General features: G+C 49.9%; 1 protein-coding gene across 5 annotated transcripts in view; it reads left to right on the top strand.

The window, feature by feature from the left end:
- The first annotated feature begins 1,617 nt into the window (after positions 1–1,617).
- kalrna (kalirin RhoGEF kinase a) overlaps positions 1,618–22,674 on the top strand; it is a 72,365-nt gene continuing 51,308 nt past the window's right edge. For 3 of the 5 annotated variants that reach the window (XM_078090612.1, XM_040200841.2, XM_078090610.1), the window contains exons 1-7: positions 1,618–1,982; positions 17,725–17,799; positions 19,358–19,472; positions 20,499–20,691; positions 22,063–22,236; positions 22,340–22,423; positions 22,514–22,645. In XM_078090612.1, the coding sequence (XP_077946738.1) occupies positions 1,916–1,982; positions 17,725–17,799; positions 19,358–19,472; positions 20,499–20,691; positions 22,063–22,236; positions 22,340–22,423; positions 22,514–22,645 (840 nt within the window). In that variant the 5' untranslated portion in view covers positions 1,618–1,915. The remainder of the gene's footprint in view (positions 1,983–17,724; positions 17,800–19,357; positions 19,473–20,498; positions 20,692–22,062; positions 22,237–22,339; positions 22,424–22,513; positions 22,646–22,674) is intronic. The other 2 variants (XM_040200843.2, XM_078090611.1) reach the window with 1 other exon arrangement.

The raw sequence follows: 22,674 nt of genomic DNA, 5'->3' as shown, positions 1-22,674 counted from the left end.
AGCTTTTATTAAGATAAATTGGAATGGAAGAAAAAATATATTTCATAATATGAACACAAGTTGAGTTGGTACATATATAATGTGATATATAACACTCACTGGGGACACTTTCAGCAGAGCTGCACTCCAATGGAGCCGAACTCCATTGGCTTTTCTTTAAGTAAATTTGGCTCTTACTCTTTACTTCCCCCTCCGTCCTTCGGGGCCCTCGTGGGGCCCTCCGGCTGCTGAGGAGCTCCATCGGGGACCCGGCTGCTGTGTCTCCACCAGGTGGCAGCAACACACAGCGGGCAGGAATCCAGACGCCGGGGGAGGCCTCTGTGTGCTGATGGGGGGGTTAGAGGGACATGTTCCACACGCCATCTCTGGCTGAACACACCTCCTCCTGGCTGGAGAAAACACCCCCCCCCCCCCCCCCCCCCCCCCCACACCACCACCCCCATCCCCTGCTGAAGGCGACACCGCCTGGATTCAACAATTCCCTCATCAGCTGTGATGAAGTCACACGTCGCTTTAATGGACCTGTTCATCATTGTGAAAACATACTCTGCTCATGCTAACGTGTAGCATGTACGTGTAGCATGCACGTGTAGCATGTAGGTGTAGCATGTACGTGTAGCATGTACTGGTCTGTTTGCAGACATCTCATGAAGGAGATTCCTTTGTCTGCTGTGTTGGTTCTGGGCAGGAAGCATTAAGTGCATTTATTGGATCTGTGGGTTCCATGGGGGGGGGGGGTCGTGGGTGGGAGGGGGTGAGGGAGGGGGGGGGGGGGGTCAATAGTGAACAGTGCTGTAAAAACAAAGGAATGTCCTCAAAAGCTGCTATAGATTTAGCTCAATAACGTTAAGACACGTGGAGGCCCAGACTGACTCGGTGGACCATGTGCCTGTGTGAGATAAACTAATAAAGACCCCCCCCCCCCCCCCCCCCCCTCGTGTCTTATATGAAATAAAAGGCCTCGCTCCCTGCAGGACGCCATCCTACAATAGCTGACATTTCTAAATGTCAGCTAGTTTTACTCCTCCATCTGATCTGTGAATTATTCATCGGGGTTATCGATTTCATTATCTTTATTATTATTAATATTATTATTATCTTTTTGATGATATTCTTTGCCCATGAAGCAACTTCACATATTTTGAGTTCACTACTCAATTTCTGTCCATCTGTTCTTTTTCTCCTTTTGGTGATGATGATTTCTATGTGCTCTGTAAAGACGGTGTCACATATTCTTTACATTTTGACACCATTTCTTTATGTAATTAACAGGAAACGCAGCCTTTCGTGATGAGCGTGTCAGCAGCTCACAGCCCATTTGGGCCCGATGGAGATTCCTCTGAACATACGACACACATGACGCACAAACAAAGTATGAACAAAGACAGCAGCACAATTTCCATTTGAACACAAGCAGCAACGACCCGATGGTCCCCAGAGGATGAACCCTCACAATCCGGGACCTTTTATTTCCTCTCAGGGAAACAAATCAATAAGTAAACAAACAATGAAGTAACTTCAACCTTTATTTACATGTATAATAATACAAAATTAAATAGTAGTTGCTTGTGTTTGTCAGTGGATTTAAATCCTTTAACCACCGATCAATGAATTGAGAGAGAGAGAGAGAGAGAGAGAGCCGGAGGGAGGGGAGGGGAGGCACGGGGGGAGGAGAGGGGGGAGGCGATAGAGAGACCCCGGCGGACAGCAGCAGAGAGGGAGGTTGGACCGGGAAACAATAGAGGGAGACGAGGCCCCGGGAACAGCGACATCGAGAGAAAGCAGCGGAAGGGGGGGGATGGAGGGGGAGGCAGCGCGCGAGGAGTGACGCCGCAGCGCGCCGCAGCACCGCATTCTCTCCCCGGCTCTCCCGCTCCCCTCGCGCCCGCGGATTGTACTCGACCCGCTGGCCGGAATGAACCCCGCGGAAGCGGCCGAGGAGGCGCCCGGCGACCCGGACACGGACGCCTTCTTCAAAGCAGGTAGGACGGACAAGGACGCGCGCCGCCGAAAGAGAGGAACCGCTGGAGGGAGGAGAGGCACCGGGGGGGGCGGCATGTCACCGGGGGGGGGGAGAGGAGGCGTGAACCGGGGGGGGAGAGGAGGCACAGCCACCGGGAGTCTGCACCTTAATTCATCTAAAGAAAAAAAAAAAAAAAAACACGAGAAGCGCTCCCGTGCGCGCGCATATCACACGTTGCGCGCACCCACGGCGCGTGCGCGCCTGCCCGCGCCGGCTCGTCTGTCTGATGCTCTACAAAAGAAAGAGGAATCATGGAGGCTCATGGAAACCTGTCTGATATGCGACTCACCGAGCTCCAATGGGCACGCTGTGTGTGTCTGTGTGCGTGTGTGTGTGTGTGTGTGTGTGTGTGTGTGTGTGTCTGTGTGTGTTTGTCTCACTGTGCATTTAGGTTAAAAGCAGCTGATGATGCTCCTGATGTCATTGATCTAAAATGGTCAAAAGGTGTTTGAAAGTGGATGTGTGTGTGTGCGTGTTATAATGTGTGTGTGTGTGTGTGTGTGTGTGTGTGTGCGTGTGACACTTCCAGAGCATAATGGCTCGTCCCACAGCTGCAGCTGGCATCATTGATTAATGTCGATCAAACCCTCAAACTGCTGCTTCCGTCTCTCGTGTGCAGCGACAAGGAAACACGGAGGAGAGACGCTGCTGTTGGATACGTTTCTCCTTCTGATTCAATTCTGATCAATCCATCGATGAGCGGATGAGCGGATGAGTTTGGACAGCGGGTGATTCATCAGCAGCTACTCGGATAAATGATGTCATTGTTGTAAAGTCGTTTATCACACAACACGCTACTTAAACAGTCCTCTGGGTCATGTGTGATTTATTTGCTGTTTTGTTTTTCGGTGGCTGGTCGCTCAGAATCTTCACACAGTTTTCTCACCAAAGGAATAATTGAGGAATAATTAATCGTCTTAGAAGCCATTGATTTCTGCTATTTGACGTCTTCTCAGTCGAGTCATTTTAGCAGAAGCGTAGATCCGACCGGGAATCTAAATATCACTCACGACACGAGACACAGCGGAATTATGTGCCAAAATCTGCAGGTACGTCCCGGGTTTACGTGGACACAAATGTCCCCATGTCCTGTGTGGTGAGCGATGCGATACCTGTTTAAGAACACAAGATGTGGACCCCTCGTAACGCCCTCACAGACGGGACGCCCTCCTGCCCGCTTCACTCCCGATATAAAGCTGCATTCTGTGCCGTGACCAGCAGGGGGCGACTCCTCTGGTCCCATAGGCGTCTATGAGGAAAAGACGCCGCGTGTCTCTCGTGGCGTCTTTAGAGTCGGATAGAGCATAAAGATCGGAGGGCTTCAGGGCGGGGCTAGCACGTGATTGACAGGTGGCCTGACTACTGTCTACTCTACGTTCCAAATATGATAAATCCCGTTTCGTCGGTTGCAAAAAAAGAACATGGCGATGGCCGCGTTCCAAAATGGCGTCGGCGAAACTGTTCGAAGCGCCTCAAAACAAGCCAATGGGGACATCACGAGGACTACCTCCACTTCCTGTTTACACTCTGTGGTATTGGAGCGATTGCATCAGGTCAAAAGGATCTAAGTTAGGATATTTTCTAGCGTACTTATATTTAAACTATAAGCCCGCTGTGCAGACCGCACAACGCAACACAACGACAGAATAACAAACACTGTCAGTGTCGTGTGTCTGCAAATGTGTGACAAAAAGGGACAAAAAAACAACACAAGCACATATTTTACATGTATGTATTTATGTATATCAGTAATGCATTGACGATATGTTTGAAACACACACACACACGTGGTCCTGGAGGAGGACACACCCTGCTTTATTAAATAAAACACGCAGTGTTTTGTGTGCGTTGTGTAGAGTAACAGGCCTCCGTGTGTGAGCTCCTCCTCTTTGTCCCCCCCCCCCCCCCCCCCCCACATAATATTCGAAATCGGTTTGTTGGAACATTTCCAGCGGCTGGACATGGAAATCTACGGGTCGGACAAACAATGAGGACAGTGTGTGTGTCCGCGAAGCGCTGCAAAGGTGCATCAACTGGGGGAGGAAAGGGAGACGAGGGGGGGGGGGAAACCAGGCGCTCTGGGTGTGATGCGAGTGCTGCTACGAACAATGTTCTGACCCTGGACGTCATGGAATGGAGGAAGTAAAGCTTCAAACTCACGCTGTGAACAACTGAAAGTCAAAAATCAGAAATCAGAAATCCAAAAAAGAAAGCTACCGAACAGCTGTCGGGACACATGTGTCTCCATCAGCCGCTTGGACCTCAGCACAGAGGAAATTAGAGACGGCTCGGCGCCACTTCTTCTTTTCTGAAAGGGAGCCCAACTTATCGAGCATATCGGCCGATACTGATAACTATCTGATACTAATGAGCCGTCTGCGTGTCCCCGACGCGGCCTCTTATTCAAATGTCCCTTTCAGTTGACGTCCCCTGCGTCCCGAGGACACACAGGGAGCCTCAAGATGACTTCACTTCCTGTTGAAGTCAAAGTCCCTGTCGCAGGTCTTCACAAGGTGCTTCTGCAAGCGTAAATAACCTCACAGTCCCTGCGGTGACCAGCAGGGGGCGACTCCTCTGCTCCCATAGACGTCTATGAGGAAATGACTCTACTTCTCTGTAGTGACCAGCAGGGGGCGACTCCTCTGCTCCCATAGACGTCTATGAGGAAATGACTCTACTTCTCTGTAGTGACCAGCAGGGGGCGACTCCTCTGCTCCCATAGACGTCTATGAGGAAATGACTCTACTTCTCTCTTGATTTAATCCCTCAGTGTAAACGTGAGTTTGAAAAGAAGGACAGAATTCGTATGAACTGGACAGAGGGACCTTCACGCGAGTGAGGTCAGCGGCCGCTGAGCTGCTGGCTCGGCACTGAAACCCGATCGACTGGATTATTAAATCATTCCCGCTCGAAAGCGAAGAGTCATTCGCCCCCTTTTTTCCATAAGTCGTCCTCCGGCTCGCGCGCGCTACGTTAAATGTACTTAGTACTCAGTTATAAGAATTCCACTCGGTTATTCCCGATGAAACGATGGATAACGGCAGTACAACAAGTAGTAAGAAGTAAAAATATCAAGATATTTACCCACAGTCAAGGTTGTGGTTTAATGTATTTAAATACTGCAAACAATGTGATCTATTGGGATCGTTTTTATGAGATGAGCTCACCACAGGTATGAAGCACAAGCTGTTGCCTTGGAGGAGACGATAGATTGCAACACGTTATTGATCAGTAGCAAAATTAACCACAAATATTTGCACCGTTTCTGGAGAATTTTTCCCGTATCACAAATCGCACCTGTGTGCATCTACATGTTGTTGGCTGTCGGCAGCAGCAGGTACAGAGAAGTCCTTCAGAGTGTCTCCCAGCCTCCAACCTCAGATGTTACAGCTTGAAACGCTCCAATCGAATGTACCTGACTCGTGCTCCTCTCTGTGACTCCGGTTGGATTGAGGTTTCTTGGAAAGAAGTCACACTTTTTTCTCATTTTTGCATGTGTGTGTGTGTAAAAGGTTTACATGGATAAGCGTGTGCGTGTTTTAGACCTTACATGGATGAGTGAACAGTAATCCATTCATTCTCACACACACACACAGATTAACCTCCTGCATGAGACGTCCGGCGATGGAGGGACAGTTTGAATGATTTGCATTTATTATGTGTGACTTCATTCTGAAACCGTAGTTTGGACCGTTGTCATTAATCACTGGGTCGGGATGAACGCTGCAGCTTGAGTTCAGCTTAACGTGATCAGTTACACCACTTGGACTAATCCACACTATTATAATCCACGGACGGCACAGTCCAACTGGACCCTTTCCGCTCTCACTGTGCAGGCAGGTGAGCTTCGTTAGCGCCGCCTCAAAGACTTTGATGCACTCATGCATTGCATTACCCACAATGCAAGGCGACCGCTCAATCGGAGATCGGGTTGCGTTACGCTACCGGCGTCTAAAGACGCCTCGAGCTGAGATGAGGGCGAGTGCCAGTGGTCTGGTGACCTCCGTGTGACCTTCTAGTGCCTCCCTTTCTCTGCATGCAGAAGTGCAAATTCCCCCGTTAACACATCTGCCCCCCCCCCCCCCCCCCGGGCACAGAGTGAAACTCATCTGTAATGGCTTTCTTCAGCTCATGTCTCAAACTGACATCAATTAATAACGAGGAAAAATCCAGAATCCATCACAGCAAGCCAGAAGTTGTAACTGAATTACATCACATTACATTACATGTCATTTAGCTGACGCTTTTATCCAAAGCGACGTACAATAAGTGCATTCAACCATAGGGTACAAACTCAGGAGAACAAGAAACAAGAAAGTGCAATTTCCTCAAATAAGCCAATTTACAATTTGCTATAGATGAGTGGCGTTATAAATACAATTTAAGTGCTACAATTTGTTAGTCTTTAGTTGAGGTAGAGTCTGAAGAGGTGTGTCTTTAGTTTGCGGCGGAAGATGTGAAGGCTCTCTGCGGTCCTGGTGTCTTCAGAGAGCTCGTTCCACCATTTCGGCGCAAGGACAGCGAAGAGTCGAGACCTAGTCGAGTGTTTTGCTCTCAGTGAGTGAGGAACGAGTAGATTTGCAGATGCAGAGCGGAGAGTGCGGGTTGGGATGTAGGGTTTGACCATGTCCTGGATGTAAGCTGGACCCGATCCATTCACAGCATGGTACGTGAGCACCAATGTTTAGAACTGGATGCGGGCGGCCACCGGTAGCCAGTGAAGAGAGCGGAGGAGTGGAGTAGTGTGGGAGAATTTCGGAAGGTTGAAGACCAGTCGAGCTGCTGCATTCTGAATGATCTGCAGAGGTCAAATGGCGGTGGCAGGGAGACCTGCCAGGAGGGAGTTGCAGTAGTCCAGGCGGGAGATGACAAGAGCCTGAATCAGTACCTGCGCTGCCTTTTGAGTGAGAAGGGGACGTATTCTCCTGATGTTGTAGAGCGTGTATCTACAGGATCGCGTTGTCGCAGTGATGTTGGGAGTCAGGGAGAGTTGGCTGTCGAGTGTGACGCCGAGGTTCTTAGCGGTCAAAGTGGGCGTTAACACGGAGTTGCCAAAGTTGACTGTCAGGTCCTGGGTCGGAAAATCTTTTCCCGGAAAGAGAAGTAGTTCAGTCTTGTCGGGGTTGATTTTCAGATGGTGGGCCGACATCCACTGGGAGATGTCAGTTAGACAGGCAGAGATCCGAGCCGCCACCTGGGTGTCCGAGTGAGGGAAGGAGAGAATTAGTTGGGTGTCATCGGCATAGCTGTGGTAAGAGAAGCCATGCGAGCGAATGACAGCGCCAAGAGAGTTGGTGAAGAGCGAAAAAAGAAGAGGACCCAGCACGGAACCCTGAGGAACTCCAGTAGTAAGAGGACAAGGTTCCGACACAGATCCTCGCCAGGTTACCCGGTAGGTGCGGCCGTCGAGGTAGGACGAGAGAAGGGAGAGAGCAGAGCCTGAGACACCAAGTTCCTGAAGGGAGGAAATAAGGATCTGGTGGTTGACTGTGTCAAATGCAGCAGAGAGGTCCAGAAGGATGAGGACAGAGGAGAGAGAGGCGGCTCTAGCAGTGTGGAGTTCCTCTGAGACAGGGAAAGAGGGAAAGAGGAGCGTATGTCAGCTATTTTCTTGGTAAAGTAGTCGGAAGAAGGGTGGAGGGGGGAGGATTCGATTCTGGATTGGTAGAAAGCGCTTTTGGCAGCAGAGATAGAAGCAGAAAAAGAGGAGAGAAGAGATTGAAATTCAAGCAGGTCATCAGGTCGTTTATATTTACGCCATCTCCTTTCCGATGCTCGCATGGTGGCTCTCATGGCACGGACCGGTTGAGACAGCCACGGAGCCGGAGGGGATTTGCCAGTCTATCGGGTCGTCAGAGGGCAGCGAGAGTCTAGAGAGGAGGAAAGAGTTGAGAGGAGAGTCTCTGCAGCAGCGTTCGGATGCAAGAGTGAGAAGGAGTCGGTAAGGGAGAGCTGATAGAACAGAAGATGCCAGGGAGGAGGGAGGAGGTACAGAGTCAGTCAATGGGGCAGGATTGTTAGTTATAGAGTGGGAGAGAGTAAGAGATGGAGTAGTGGTCAGACACATGAAGTGGAGTTACAGAGAGGTTAGTGGTGGAGCAGTTTCTAGTGAAGATGTAGTCAAGGTGATTGCCGGCTTTGTGAGTAGGAGGAGAGGGACTGGGTGACAGAGCGAAAGAAGAAAGTAGGTGTAAGAGGTCAGATGACTTCTGTCTGGATGTTGAAGTCACCCAGGAGGATGAGCGGAGGGCCATTTTGAGGGAAGTTGGACAGGAGGTTGTCCAGTTCATCCAAGAAATGACCCGAGGAGCCTGGCGGACGGTAAAGGACAAAGAGGGTAGAGAGAAAAGCTCCATTTGGGTGAAATGAGTAGACCTGTGCCACCACCCCTACCAGGCCTGGGTGTGTGAAGATGAAGTCTGCCTTGCGAGTAGCTGACTGGCAGTTCCAGAGACCTCCTGTGACGAGGTGCTGGACACGAGTGGAGCGGGTGGGACAGGGGAGAGAATTAGGTTCTCTTACAAGAAGAAAACCCTCATGTCAGTTATTTACAGCATGGTTTCCATCAGGCCTTCGGGAGCGCTGCTCACTTGTTCACCGTTGGAAACGTTTCCAGGAAACACTCAAGTGGACTTCGTGCCTTCTTCACGGCTCCTTTCGTTGGCCGCGGGGGACACACCAGCACCATGTCATGTCATGTCATGTCATCCAAATGTAACTTCTTAAAGCAGCTTCGGGAAGGACGTAATCTCCCCCCCCACACACACTATGATCTGCTCCTGTCTCCCATTACTGGTGATGAGACGAAGCCCATCCAGCAGAGCGGGACGTGTGGAGATGAACGGAGCAACCGGACCTATTGAGACCTATTGATATCGTATAGCTGAATCCATGTAGATGTCACATCATGCAGTGTGCATGTAAATACACACACATGCAACGAGCCCAGAAGGGAACACAGAATTGCACGTCTGCATTGACATTGCGCATCCCAGTAGTACCAGACTAGGCAGATGTGACTGGTCTGAACACCCCAGGGTGCCTCTGTAGAATGTGGAGCTCCCTTCATCGTTTTCATACATTCACTTTGGTCCTTTGTGATAAGATGTAAGCGTTACTTAAATGCTCCATTGAAGCGTGTTCCACAGTAAGACTTAACGCCACAAAGTGTGCACATTGTTCCTTTAAATGAGGCCTCAGTCCTGAGTCATGGTGAAGAAACGTGGAGGGAGGAGCTTCACATCCATTATTGAAGAGGGTGTGTGTGTGTGTGTGTGTGTGTGTGTGTGTGTGTGTGTGTGTGTGAGATGGAGGAACAATAAGATGCTGCTGCTGAGGAGAGAGAGAGGGAGAGAGGGCCGGGCAGGGATTCCCTCCCCCCTCCCTCTCTTTGTCTCCCACCCAGTGTCAAGAACAGCGGCAGATGGGCGGGAGGAATGAAGTGTGTGCATATGTGGGACGTTGAGGTGACAGACAGGAACAGAGAGAGAGAGAGAGAGAGATGCGGCTTAAGTGGATTAAGCCTTATTACCCACCAGGGGACGAGCGAGGGAGAGAGAGAGACAGACAGACAGAGAGAGAGTGTTAAATAGATAAATACAAAGAAAAGGATTTCCTCTCCTCCTCTCCTCCTCCCTTTGTCTCCTTCCTCCTAAAAGCTTTCTAGTCTTTGGGCAGCTGCAGCCATATGGTGTGTGTGTGTGTGTGTGTGTGTGTGTGTGTGTGTGTGTGTTACCAGCTGATTAGTGGTGCTCACTAATAGACCTTGATGTTATTAACTGCTGCGGGCAGGTGTTTGCCTTCGACTGTGTGTGTGTGTGTGTGTGTGTGTGTGACGGACAGGAAGCTCTTACCCTGATTGACAGAGCTGTTAAAAAAGCCACAGCCTGTAAAGAAAGTCCTTCTGTAGACATGCACACGTATCAAATTAAGTTTATTTCATTTCAGGCACAAAATGTTATTCGGTTGAGTGTGTTTTTGCCCTCGGCGGACGTTTTCGCGTCGTCCCCAAGCTTCCTGTCTCCGTCCTGCGGCCTGTTTTTACTCCCTTTGGCTGATCCGACCCCTTTTTCTCAGACCGGGCTCCGGATCCGGATCCGCTGAGTTCACTAAACGCCGTGAAGCCGAAACCGTCACAAGAGCGGAGGCCGCCCCGTCCCGACGGGTTGCAAACGAGGACCGCCCCGCCCCGGCCCGGGCGCGTCCCCCTTCCCCACCAAATCAGCGTCTTTCAGCTTCTCGACCAAACATGTGACTGTTTGCTGCGTCCCAGCGCAAAGTCCACGTCCCCCCCCAGGACGAGCTGCTCCATTCACCCGCAGTCTCTGACCACACACACACACACACACACACACCTAATAGGGCTGCTTTGGAGACAACCGGAATGCTTGACCCGGAGTAATTACTCATCCCCCTCGGTGTGTGTGTGTGTGTGTGTGTGTGTCGGAGAGCAGATCCCAATCCGACGCGTACGCCGTGTTATTGATTCCTTCTGTCTCGCGCTCTCTGAGGCGGAACAGCGTCAACCGAACGGACCAATTATTCCGCCAATCGCTCGCCGGCTTCAGCTTCGCAGACGTGAACTTTTTGCTCATTTTTCTTTTTTAAATTTTTTTTTATTGTACGTTGAGTTAAATTCCAGTTTCAGGTGCGATCGTCAGGAGGAAGTTGGGTCTGATTTACTGCCCTCTCACACCAGCGCTCCTCATTAGCTCTCTGCAGTATTTACCCTGTTATTATGTACCACACAGCAGTAAAGCACTTTATTGGCTGCAAGGAAACTACTGTGTTTAGCCGTGTGTGTGTGTGTGTGTGTGTGTGTGTGTGTGTGAGCTCAACCGAGGTCACAAAGACTTTTTACAAGAGTTCTCTGACTTCTTCTGTGGTGTCTGCAGCTAAATAACAGCGTTGGATAACGAGCGCCGAGAACGAAGCCGCCTGTTTGGAGCTGGTTTCCTCGTCCCGCTCACAACAGGGTTTTGTTCCCCTGAAAGTTGGTAGTCAAGACTAATTCAGACCAAGTGGCTTTTCTTTGTCTACCTTCCCCTGACAGCCGATGGGAGTTGAGCAGCGGCTTTTTACCTTCATCATTGAATCAATGACACGGTGATTAATTCAAGTTCATGTGAGACTCGTCTCCAGCTCTTTCCTCCCTTTCTGTTTAACTCCAAAGCTAAAACTCTCCGGCAGATGCAGACGAGTGTGCTGCGGTTTGCTTTGTGTGTGTGTGTGTGTGTGTGTGTGTCATAGATGGTTGGAAAACACTCCAGTCAAACCACAAGTAGCTCTTTGCAGGAGAGTCGCGAGTGCATTTGAATCCTGCATTTTATTCATTTCCCAAAGTTCGTTTCACAGTTTCCATTCAGGCGGAATGAATGAAGCAGCTGTGACTGATTCACAACACGTTTATTCCTTCTCCCTTTGTGTTTCGCTCGTGTGTTTTTTTGATGCCTCGTCGGTTCCCTCTTTGAACCGAGCGCCAATTAAATCTCACACACACACACACACACACGCGCTGGTACAGGAACATTTGTGTCCGGCTGTAATTGAGCGAACAGAAGCTTACTGAGGAGTATTAATAGAACACGAGTGGAAACGTTGATCCTCAATATTCTTCAGTTGACGGTTCAATTTTTTCATCTGATCTTCCGGGCTTCACGTCCTCCGTCTGAGCTTTTCCATCAGAGAACGAAACCAGCGGCCGGCGTTCAGGTTGAGATCGCCCAGTCAGGTGTGATGAAGGTGAAAACACAAAAACTGGGAGCGCACGGAGCCGAGGAGGTGCAACGACAACGCGCCTCAGTGCAGTTGGTGCCGGACGGGTTGAAAGTACCAGGTGACGGCGTGACGGCGTGGATGGAAGAAGGAGGTTTGGTGGTTATGCTCCACGAGGCGGGACCAGCGGCGTAGACTCTGCTGTGAATGTGACTCTTATGTGCATCTATTCTGAAGCACGGCCATTATTACATGAGGTAAAGGTACAGAGGCGTTAGCGGCTAAGCTAATAGTCGAGTGCAAATGAGAATAAGATTCTTCATGACATCTAACTAAAGCACGCCTATGTCATGTATGTCCTCAAGGTTTTAAGAGATTAGTTATTAGCAAAATGCTGATAATAACTAATGTAATGGTGTGTGACCTGTGACCTCCGTATAATAATATGCACAAGACGGCCGATTCAAAGCTAACAGGTGACAATAAGCCACCAGCATAAAAATCTCACCACTCAAACAGTGAATCCGAGTATCTGCTTCCACAGACAGCAGCTACCAACCCAGTGTGTGTGTGTGTGTGTGTGTTGTGCTGAGTCAGCGGCCTCCAGATGGCATCTCTCCGTGGGGTTGGAACGCCGCGCAAAATGATGTCGTCACCCCCAGAAGCGAAGCTTTGATTTGATTGGTCCCTGGCGAGCGGGATGGTGGCGATGGACGACACATTGTCACACGTAGAGATGGACGCGCTCCTCCTTAGTTAGTCGCTTCCTCAGTGCGTGAGAATGCCTTGTTTGGAGGGCCTTCGGCCAGAGTGTGTGTGTGTGTGTGTGTGTGTGTGTGTGTGTGGCAGCCTTGAGTCTTTAATAGGAGGAAAAGCTCATTGTTATCACCGTGGAAACGGCAGGAAGAGCCTCATCGTCAGTTTAATCTGCAGAGCCGAGCAGGGAGCAGTTAAACCGAGATACACAAAGGACACACACGCAGGGACACGGAGACACACAGTCGTCTCTCCAACAATTGCCTTTTCATTTTTCATTTTTTTCAGCGACCGTCCCTTTTGTGAGAAGAAGCCTCCCTACGGAGAATACATCATCTCGTGTGTGTCTTTGTGGGTGTGCGTGTGATCCGATTGTGATGCCTGGCAAGCACTTAAGTATTACAAGCTCTCCCTTTCTGTCTGTGTGCGCGCGTGTGTGTGTGTGTGTGTGTGTGTGTGTGTGTGTGTGAGACACAGAGTGTGAGAGAGCAGCGTGTGGTTTGCGTTGGAAGAGTGATGGATGTGGTTTTCCTCTACAGGGGAAACTAGAGCCGGCTGAGGACATTTAAGTGTGCGCGTGTGTGTGTGTGTGTGTGTGTGTGCGTGTGTGTGTGTGTGTGTGAGAGATTCAGATAGGAAACGTATCCACCCTGAAGCGTCAAAGAATTTACGCAGGTGATGCAACGCAACAGCGAGAGGCAGAAACTGCTTCCCGATTGGACTCCAGCAGCACAGCAGCCGGGGACACGGGGACAGCTGACGCAACCCGACCCCCCGCGGGGGGCGACACATGCCGACGCCCCCGCGGCGCGGCCGCCAGACGGCCCGTGGGCCGCCGCCACGCCGACCCCGTGGATCGACCGGTGCAAACTGCTCGGCTTCACGTTAGACATGGCGTCCTCCACCCCCCCCCCTCCACCCCCCACGGGCTGACGGGCCGGCTGTTGCTATGGGTGCAGACGGCATCACCTGTTGAGGACATTTAGAAACACACATGACCCGTGTGTATGTGGGGTGGACACGCACACACACGCACACACACACACACACACAGACACACACACAGACACACACACACACACAGACTCTCTCGCTGCAGTTTGAATTTGCATGAAGCTGTTAAAGTGCAGGTATTGGACCGTTATTCAAAGGTTACAGAGCAAACACACAAACACCTTCACACACACTCACTGGCTCTCGGTCCCAGATACGTTTTGGCTCATGTGACCTCATGAGCTGTGTGTGCATCTGAATGCTGGTGCCCCCCCCCCCACCCCCCAAACCTCCCTGCGATGTCGCGCCATTGTCGGTTCCTGCGTGCTGCTTCTAGCCGTGTTAATGGTTCCAGCAGGAGCACAAGTTGACCTTTGACATCTACAAGTCTGCTAACCTTGAACACCAGCTGTGTCTGTGACTGTGATTGTGTGTGTGCGTGTGTGTGTGTGTGTGTGTGTGTGTGTGTGTGTCAGACATAGAAATAGACATGGATCAAATGGATCACACACGCTCGCTGCCAGTAGTGACATCACTTCCTGTGACCTTGCGATGACAAAAGAAACACACAATGACGCACGAGAGCACAGTCATGGTGCGGGAATGTGAAATGGAACGTGTGTGTGTGTGTAAAAGTTGTGTGTTTTCAACGTCCAACCACGTCCAGGTTACCTGCCGCCGGTAATTGTTATCAGGGAGATCAGTGGTAACCGTAGCAACCAGTGGGCTACAACTCTAGACCCCATGAGACACGAGACACGCGCATAAAACTTCACAGGAACAAAACATTAAAGCAACGTTTATTCCCACAACCTAATGAAAAAAACATGAACGCCCTGGAAGGCTTCTGAAGGCTTCTGTGTGCGTGTGTGTGTGTGTGTGTGTGTGTGTGTGTGTTTGGTCACAGCGGTTTCTTGGTAGTTTTACCTCTTTGAAATATTTTAAGGCAGTAAATCAGTGATCACAGGGAATCTGTGTGTGTGTGTGTGTGTGTGTGTGTAATGCCTTGCAGAAAACGTTCCTTTACAGTTCATTAACTTTGTGATGTAGTTTTTCGGAGCTCGTATCCGTGTGTTATTTTGCAGTTTCACATCTCAAGCCATAAATGCTTTATTATCTGATCACGGTCGCATCGGAGAGTCTGTTGATCATGGAGATTAAAGCCTGTGTGGGAAAACGTGCAGGCTGACCGGCGTGGACTCAAGTTAGTAATCACCGAGTTAGAGAACAGAACGCCGTCCAATGATCGTTTTCCTACCATGTTGGGAATGTTTATTACTAAAATTCTCTAACATGGACGCATGTAATCATCGTCAAAAGGACCCGCGCTCCAAAGCATGACCTTCCTTTGACCGTTGTCTCATTTTACCAGTTGTATTCCAACGCTGGGATTGTTGTGGCGCTCCGTGGCGATGCGACGGACGTGAGGCTCGACCCTCACACGTGTGTAAAAGAGGCCGGAGGTCGGTCTGTTCACTGGTTGTTGTTCTTGTTCCCGCCGGTTGCCGAGCGACGGTTGATGAGTCTCAGGATTCAAAAGCCAGAGGACACTTTGGTTAAATTTCTCTGTGGCACTTTTCCTTTTCTAGTTTTTTTTGGTGTGTTTATTCTGCTTTCTCCTCTTGGAGGCCACGTCCAGATGTGATTCCAGCGTTAAGACGCTAGCTGGTTAGCGGTTCTAACGCGGGCGCCGGGCTCATGGCGAGTTTTGCGCCTTAATTTGAATACAAAGTCAGCTCAGAGTGGACGCGCAGCGGCCTTCATTCGCTTTTTAAAATATATTATTAGTACCAGGAGATATTTGATATTTGAAAGTTACCATCCTGATAAAGCGTATCTAGCTTGAAGTTGTAAAGCTAACGCCAGGACACACACACACACACACACACACACACACACACACACACGCTCTGTGTGTGTGTATCAAGTCCGTCCTACGGCCTCGAGTTATTCAGTCTGTGTGTTTTAACTGACATGTGCTTCTGTAATCACTGTTGCTACTGTACAAACATACGCTCACTGTGTGTGTGTGTGTGTGTGTGTGTGTGTGTGTCTCCGATGGAGAACACACATGCTGGATGGATCAAAGGTGTGTGTGTGTGTGTGTGTGTGTGTGTGTGTGAGGCCAGATAGGAACAAAACATGCATAATATCATTAAACACTGTGACGGGATCGATGGACTGTGTGTGTGTGTGTGTGTGTGTGTGTGTGTGTGTGTGTGTTTTCTCACAGAGGATCGCTCATCAAAGCCAAGCGAGCTTATGAATAATGTGAGCGATGCTTTGGAAATGTTTCTTTCTGTTTTCATCAACGGGGTTTTGTCGCTTTGAAGAAAGCGACATCTTCACCTCCCCGTCGTAAAGAGTCTGACAGAGAGGTAAAGCAGATGTGGACGGGAGCAGCGGGAAAACCTAAAAAAAGTTCATCTCTAATTGAATGAAGCCTTTATTAATGTTGCTTTTTAGGGAAAATAGCATTATGACGTCATGGGAACTTAGGGAACCATAAAGAAACGTCCCTCTGAATACTCACGTTTCTCTGGTCAACATGAAAAGCCAGAAATAAGCAGCTTCCTTTTGATGAGTTAATATCAGCAGCAGCTGTGTGCGTCATCATGATTTAATAGCACATGACGGAGAAACCAGACGCGGCGAGCTCTGGCACAAAGTGACGAGGAACACCGCAACATTCAGTGCTGTTGTTGTTGTTGTTTTTTATTGCATGTATTTACAAATGACAAACGGCCCCCAGGTCGTCGGTTTGTCGCTTTGTCCCCTGGAGGACGAAGGAAAGTCGCTTAGCGGAGCGCTGGAGTCCACGTTTGAAGATGAATTTAATGTTAAGATGATGATTTCCGAGGGGCGTGTCTGTGCGTGTGTGTACATTGTGTGCGTCGTGCGCATTGTGCGCGCTTCTGCTCGGACGGTTGCACCGATTTGCATAATCCTCTCTTCTCCTTTATCCTCGCCGGCAGCAACAGTTACGGAGGAAGAAAACAACGGAGGACTCAGAATGACGATTCTACATCATCGGGCGATTTTGTTCATTAAACACACGTGATTCATTCGATAATAGTCTTGACTCTATTGGTGCGAAGGGGCGAGACAAAACGTACGAAACATCTCTGCACTCGATGTCTCTAATGCCTCCATGTGAGTCTGCACCCGATCTGTGTGTGTGTGTGTGTGTGTGTGTCTTTGTCTTTGTGTGTGTCCCTAATGGACAGATGAGTCTCACTCACGTCTTCGGCTGCTGGGAAAGAAGCTGCTGATGTCGTCTCCCTTTGCAAGTCATTTAGATTTAAAAAAAAGGCTTCGAGGGGCTTTTTACTCCCGTCCGTTGGCGCTCACAGCCTCAGTGGGCGGTCGGGGGGGCATCGATCTACCGGGGGGGGCATCGATCTGCTGATGTTTTGCTGTGTTCATGCAGGTTGTTGATATACGAGCAGCTGGTTTGGTCCGTTTCAGCCACGAGAGTCACTGAGCAGCATGTGAACTCGCCTGCACCAGCCACATGGGGGGGGGGACGGGGGACGGGGGGGAGAGACTGTCTCAGCTGTCCTCTTTGGCTGCAAAATACAACATAAGCTTATTGAGGTTATTTATATGTGAATATTATAGTATGTATGTAAGTATCAATATTCTAAATACCCTAAAACGGATGCTTCTGATTGATGATTCTCATTCATCTGCAATGGAAATTTTCACTCAACGTGTCACAAGTTGCTTCAAATGACCAACATACTGAACGCTCTAAAACGTGGTGTAAGATAAAGGCATGGAAATAGTGTTTCAAGGTGTCTTTTGGTAGAAAAAACTAAACGTACCTTTAGAGACTCTGCAGAGCATCGGGTTCCAATCAGTACTTTGAACATTAATATCTGTATAAGCTGTGAAGAGGTGAGGAGGCCGCGACCCGACCCCGGATAAGCGGTTGAAGATGGATGGATGGAGGTGAGGAGGTGAACGAAGGTGAACTCATATTTCGGCTGCTCGGTGTTGGATGCTTCCCGTCGTGTGCAGATGAGGAGCTTTCAGTCTTTGTAGTCGTGTTGTTTCCATCTTTAGGGGCTTGTACTCGTTCTTCTCTGTACTCATTATGAGTCACCACCCGACATTCTTGCAGCCTGTTATTGCAGAGACCCCCCCCTCCCCCCCCCTACACGAGAGTGGGTGTGCTGTCCCTCTCAGGAATGTAGATCTGATAATGGGATTACTGTCTCTCTGCCTCCTTCCAGGGTCGCTGAGGACCGAAGGCATCAAGGCCTCTGATGTTCTCCCCGTGTTGAAGGAGAAAGTGGCCTTCGTGTCAGGTGAGTCAGTGAGTCACGGGGATCATACAAACCGTTGGGGGGGGGGGGGGGGGGCATCATCCACAAAGGACCTTCCTGAACTAAAGGAGGATTTTTTTTTTTATGTTCATAAAGAAAAAAACACTTGGAATAATAAGGATGTGATCCTTGCGGCACAAACAAACTCTTTAGTCGCCACAAGAGATGTAGGAGGGGCGGCGATGGGGAGGGGAGGAGTCTTCTCTTAACTCGGGCCGGGTGGCACTCCTTGTTTTTAGCTCAGCACACCCAGAATTGTGGACCGTAGGGTCGTATAGTTCAGGAAGAGCCCCCCCCCTCCCCCCCTCCTGCCCCAAAAGAACCTCGTCAGCCTTAAAAAAAAAACTGCTGAAGGGAGCACCGACGTCTGGACCGCCACACCTCCCGAGACAGGAAACGGGCAGAGTAAATCGTCCCAGGCCCCCTTCACACCCTGAACCCCCCCAGCAGGCGATGCCAGCACGAGCAGAGGAAGACGACACGGTTTCACGCGGCGGGCGATCACACCCACGACGCCCAGCCGCGTGATGGGACACAAGATGTGCCGTCACATGACCAAGATATCGTGCACGCGCAACATATTAAAGATGCACTTAAAGATTCCGGAGCCCCCCAAGAAAAAAGGACATATAGTTTATTGTTTTTGTGCTTTTATTTTGAAAATCAAAATGAATTTGCGGTCATCAAGAACTGTTAAATGTTTCTATCAGTATCCATATATATATATATATATATATATATATATATATATATTGCAGAGGGCTCATGTTGCAGTATTAGAAAGGAATGTATTTTCCGACATACACAAAGTACCACATTCCATCATTTGCAACTTTGGCTCTTTAAATAATTTTAGTCGTTCCAAGTGAAAAGTGACTCAGAGAGAGAGAGAGAGAGAGAGAGAGAGAGAAGAGACAGAGTGCCAACAGCAGTCTGTCATCATGATTCCTCCCGACATCAGCCCCGCCCCCCCCCCCCCCCCGTAATCACACACTCAAACACACGGACCCGTTTTCCACGACTGGGCAGCGCTTTCATAAACACTGCGGTTTGTGAGTCTTACATTAATCTAACCAAAACATCTCCACGCACGTAATTCATCACCGCGCAGGAGAGCCAGCGGCGGTGATTGGGAGGACGTCTGGGGCCTTGTGCGAGGTGTGTTTCCTGGCTGACGTGTGTGCGACGGGAGTTGCGTTACAGGGACGTGGACATTATAGATATTGAAGCTATTAGTGTAGATTAAGAGCAGATTATCACTGGTACATGTGATGATGGAGAGGCGGGGTGGCGTAAGCGGGGTTTCTAACTGGTTACTTCATCGGTTTTCTATGTATATATCATCAAAAACACATTCTTTATTCTGGAACTTACATTCAACAAAGCAATAAACTGCTGAAATACATGTTGCTTGGTTTCTATGTTGTTATTTCGCGTCTCATCATTGTGTCTACTAGTCCCAGTGCAGGTCCAGTGTCTCTTTATAAACGCACACAAACGCCCCACACCAAGCTCACCTTCTGACTGTGTGCACGCTAAGGTGGGCGGGACAAAAGAGGCGGACCCATCCTGACGTTTCCTGCCCGGAGTAACCACGACCGAATAAAGCAGGAGGACCTGAGGAGGCTGGTGACCTACCTCTCTACCGTCCCCAGGTACCCACCTCTCCATCACACACACACACACACACACACACACACACACACACAATGATTCGTTTCTGATCAGCTCCGTTAACCTGTCAATCATCATCATCGTCATCCCCGTTGTTGGGTGCGTTAGCGCTGGTGAACAGGGCGCGTCAGAAGGGACGGGGTGCAGGGCGGAGGGCCTCCGTCCTCGTCCACGCTGAGGAAATCAAACGCTCCTTTCTGCCCCCGTGGCAGCGGCCCTTTAGTCGCGTCTGCGTGGGAGCCGCCGTGTTAGCGGCCACACTCCCCTCGGGGGGGGGGCGTTTCACCGAAGACCCAGCTGGTCGATCCCAGGCGAGCTCCTGGGACGGCGCCCCGTTATTCTTACTCTTTTTCTTTTTAATGCAAGCAGAGACTGAGGTGAACATTGTGCGTATCATCATTCGGTCCCCATCGGCCCCGCTGATCTTATTTGTTTATGTATTTACAAAGACTGATGATGTATGTTGCAAACACTTCACACAACCCACACGCACACGTCGCTTCGCACGCAGCGAGCACGGCCAGATGGCCGCCTGGGAGGAATTCTGTTGTGTTCATATCACATTTATTTACATAACCCACGTGATTGTGGCGCAAAAACAGACCCTGGAAATATGTATTTCGGCGCTCTGCCTCGCTTCCAGGGGACTGATCCGTACCACATGTGAACACAGCGCTGCTGAATTAACGGGACGAGGTGATGTGAATGATATGGAGCCTTTGTTTTTGTTGAGAAATGCACAAAGGGAAGGAAAACAGTGATTTCTCTGCCCTTTTTTATTTAACATAGTGTCCATTCAGCCTCGAAGTACATTAAGACTGCAAACAGAGTCTGTTTAGAATTTGCTGAGTGGTTTCCTTAAGTACATATCAGTGCATGCTGGGTGGGGGGGGGGCTCCTTCCCTCCAGAGCGCTGAAGGTCCCTCCCAGCAATTAGTCCGGTGCAGCAGACACCCGACTGACCGATTCTCATCGCGCCCTCGGGTTTGTCTCTGTGCTCTCCTCAGCGAGGACGTCTGCAAGCGGGGTTTCACCGTCATCATCGACATGCGCGGCTCCAAGTGGGAGCTGATCAAGCCGCTGCTGAAGACGCTGCAGGAGTTCTTCCCGGCGGAGATCTGCGTGGCGCTCATCATCAAACCGGACAACTTCTGGCAGAAACAGAAGACCAACTTCGGCAGCGCCAAGTTCTCCTTTGAGGTCAGCGGGCCGCTCCGATGTCTATGAGTGCTTTGTTACATTCTGTCCTCACGCTCAGGCCTGTAATGTTCACCTCGGTGATCTTCATCGTTTGCTGAAGCAAGAACCGGAGCGTCCTGCTGGTCTTTAGAAGTGACAATCAGGGCTGTCAATAGACTAAATAATCTCACATTTTGAAATTCATTGTTTGTTTTTTTCTTCTAAAGACTAAATCTTACATGTGATGAGTAATCACTTAAGAACGTGTGTATTTTAGACACTGTTGTTTAATTGTTAACGTTATTTTAACCACCAAACTACACACATGTGATCACGTTGAACTAGCGACTCTTCCTGTCGTCCTCGTGCACTTTGCTCTCAGCTCTCCATCATTTGACGTTTGTGTCTGAAGAGCCACCGATGTCCCCACATTCAGCATTACATCACAGGCCATTTAGCTTTTATCCAAAGCGACTTACATCACACTTTAAACCCGTGGCTTTTTTTACATTTTGCCCGGGGAGCAATTAGGGTTAGGTGTCTTGCTCAGGGACACTTCGACTTGAGACATGGGGGCAGCCTGGACACGAACCACCAACCTTGCGGTTCCCAGCGCACCCGCTCTACCCCCTGCGCCACGACGACCCCAGCAGGACGTCTTCAGTCCACCGTCTTTTAGGGACACAGCGTTGGTCCTCTGCAGACTGTGTGCCGCGCAACGTTAGACGTTGAGATGGAAGTAGCCTAGCAGCTAGCTTAGCTTAGCGTAGCGGTGCTGTAAAGTGGTCCGTTTGCCCCTCGCCCCCCTTCTGTTGGACACGTGGGGTGATTCCTCCGCTCGGTTCTCCGCTGAGCGTCGCGCCTGTTTGGTTTTACTTCCGATGCAGAAAGCTCTCTGCAGCTCGCGGACGTTTCGTACCGGTTCATTTCAGGTCGGTCTATAAATGTACGTTAACTACGTTAAAATATTTTGTCGCATTAGTCTCAGCCACATTAATCACATAGATTAACGCGTTTATGTTGACTGTCACATAGTCACATAGTCACATAGTGACAATTACTTTTCTCTTTTCCTACACGCGGCGTTTGGCTAACCCGAGCTAACCGTTCTCCACCAGCAGCTGTGCTCTGCAATCTGGAAAACACATTCTCGGCCAGTTGGAAGTGTTACCAATGCTGGACTCACTAGTTCACTTTCCCGCTGCTCATCTGTGAAGCGCCAAGCTGCCAAACACCAGAGAAGCCGTGTCTTTTAAAACTACCCCTCACTTTTTTCTAATAGACTAAATCTAAGAAATGCCGGTCGTTCGGTGCTTTCTTCCCATTTTCTTTTTCCTTCATAAAAGTCATGGTTTGATACATTTCTCACATTGCCCTGGAATTTCTGTTCAGACCAGCATGGTGTCCGTTGAAGGTCTGGCCAAACTTGTGGACCCCTCCCAGCTGACGGACGACTTCGAAGGCTCTCTGGACTACAACCACGAGGAGTGGATGGAGCTCAGGGTCTCTCTGGAGGAGTTCATGTCCAACGCCGTTCACCTGCTGTCCAGACTGGAAGACCTGCAGGTGTGTGGGGGGACGGACGGATGGATGTGCAGATGAACGAATGGTCAGTCAGGGGGGGGGAGACATGGACGGACCTGTTCATGCGTTACATTGTGTGTGGCAGGAGCTTCAGTCCAAGAAGGAGTTTCCGACGGACGTGGAGGGATCTCGTCGGCTGATAGACGAGCACACGCAGCTGAAGAAAAAGGTGGGTCAGGTCGGCGTAACGGTTCTCATCGTTCCTTCCGCCTTTGAATCACATTAAGACACTGATGTCCTTTTCGATGCTCTCCTGCAGGTGCTGAAGGCCCCGGTGGAGGAGTTGGACCGGGAGGGCCAGAGGCTGCTGCAGTGCATCCGATCTAGTGATGGTTTTTCAGGGAGGAACTGCATCTCAGGCTCTGCTGACTTCCAGAGCTTGGTGCCCAAGGTACATTTAGTCCTTTGGGTCGGAACACT

Source organism: Gasterosteus aculeatus, chromosome 16 (genome assembly GCF_964276395.1).
Source record: "Gasterosteus aculeatus chromosome 16, fGasAcu3.hap1.1, whole genome shotgun sequence".
Classification (NCBI taxonomy): Eukaryota; Metazoa; Chordata; class Actinopteri; order Perciformes; family Gasterosteidae; genus Gasterosteus; species Gasterosteus aculeatus.
This window is presented reverse-complemented; position numbering and strand designations above follow the sequence as displayed.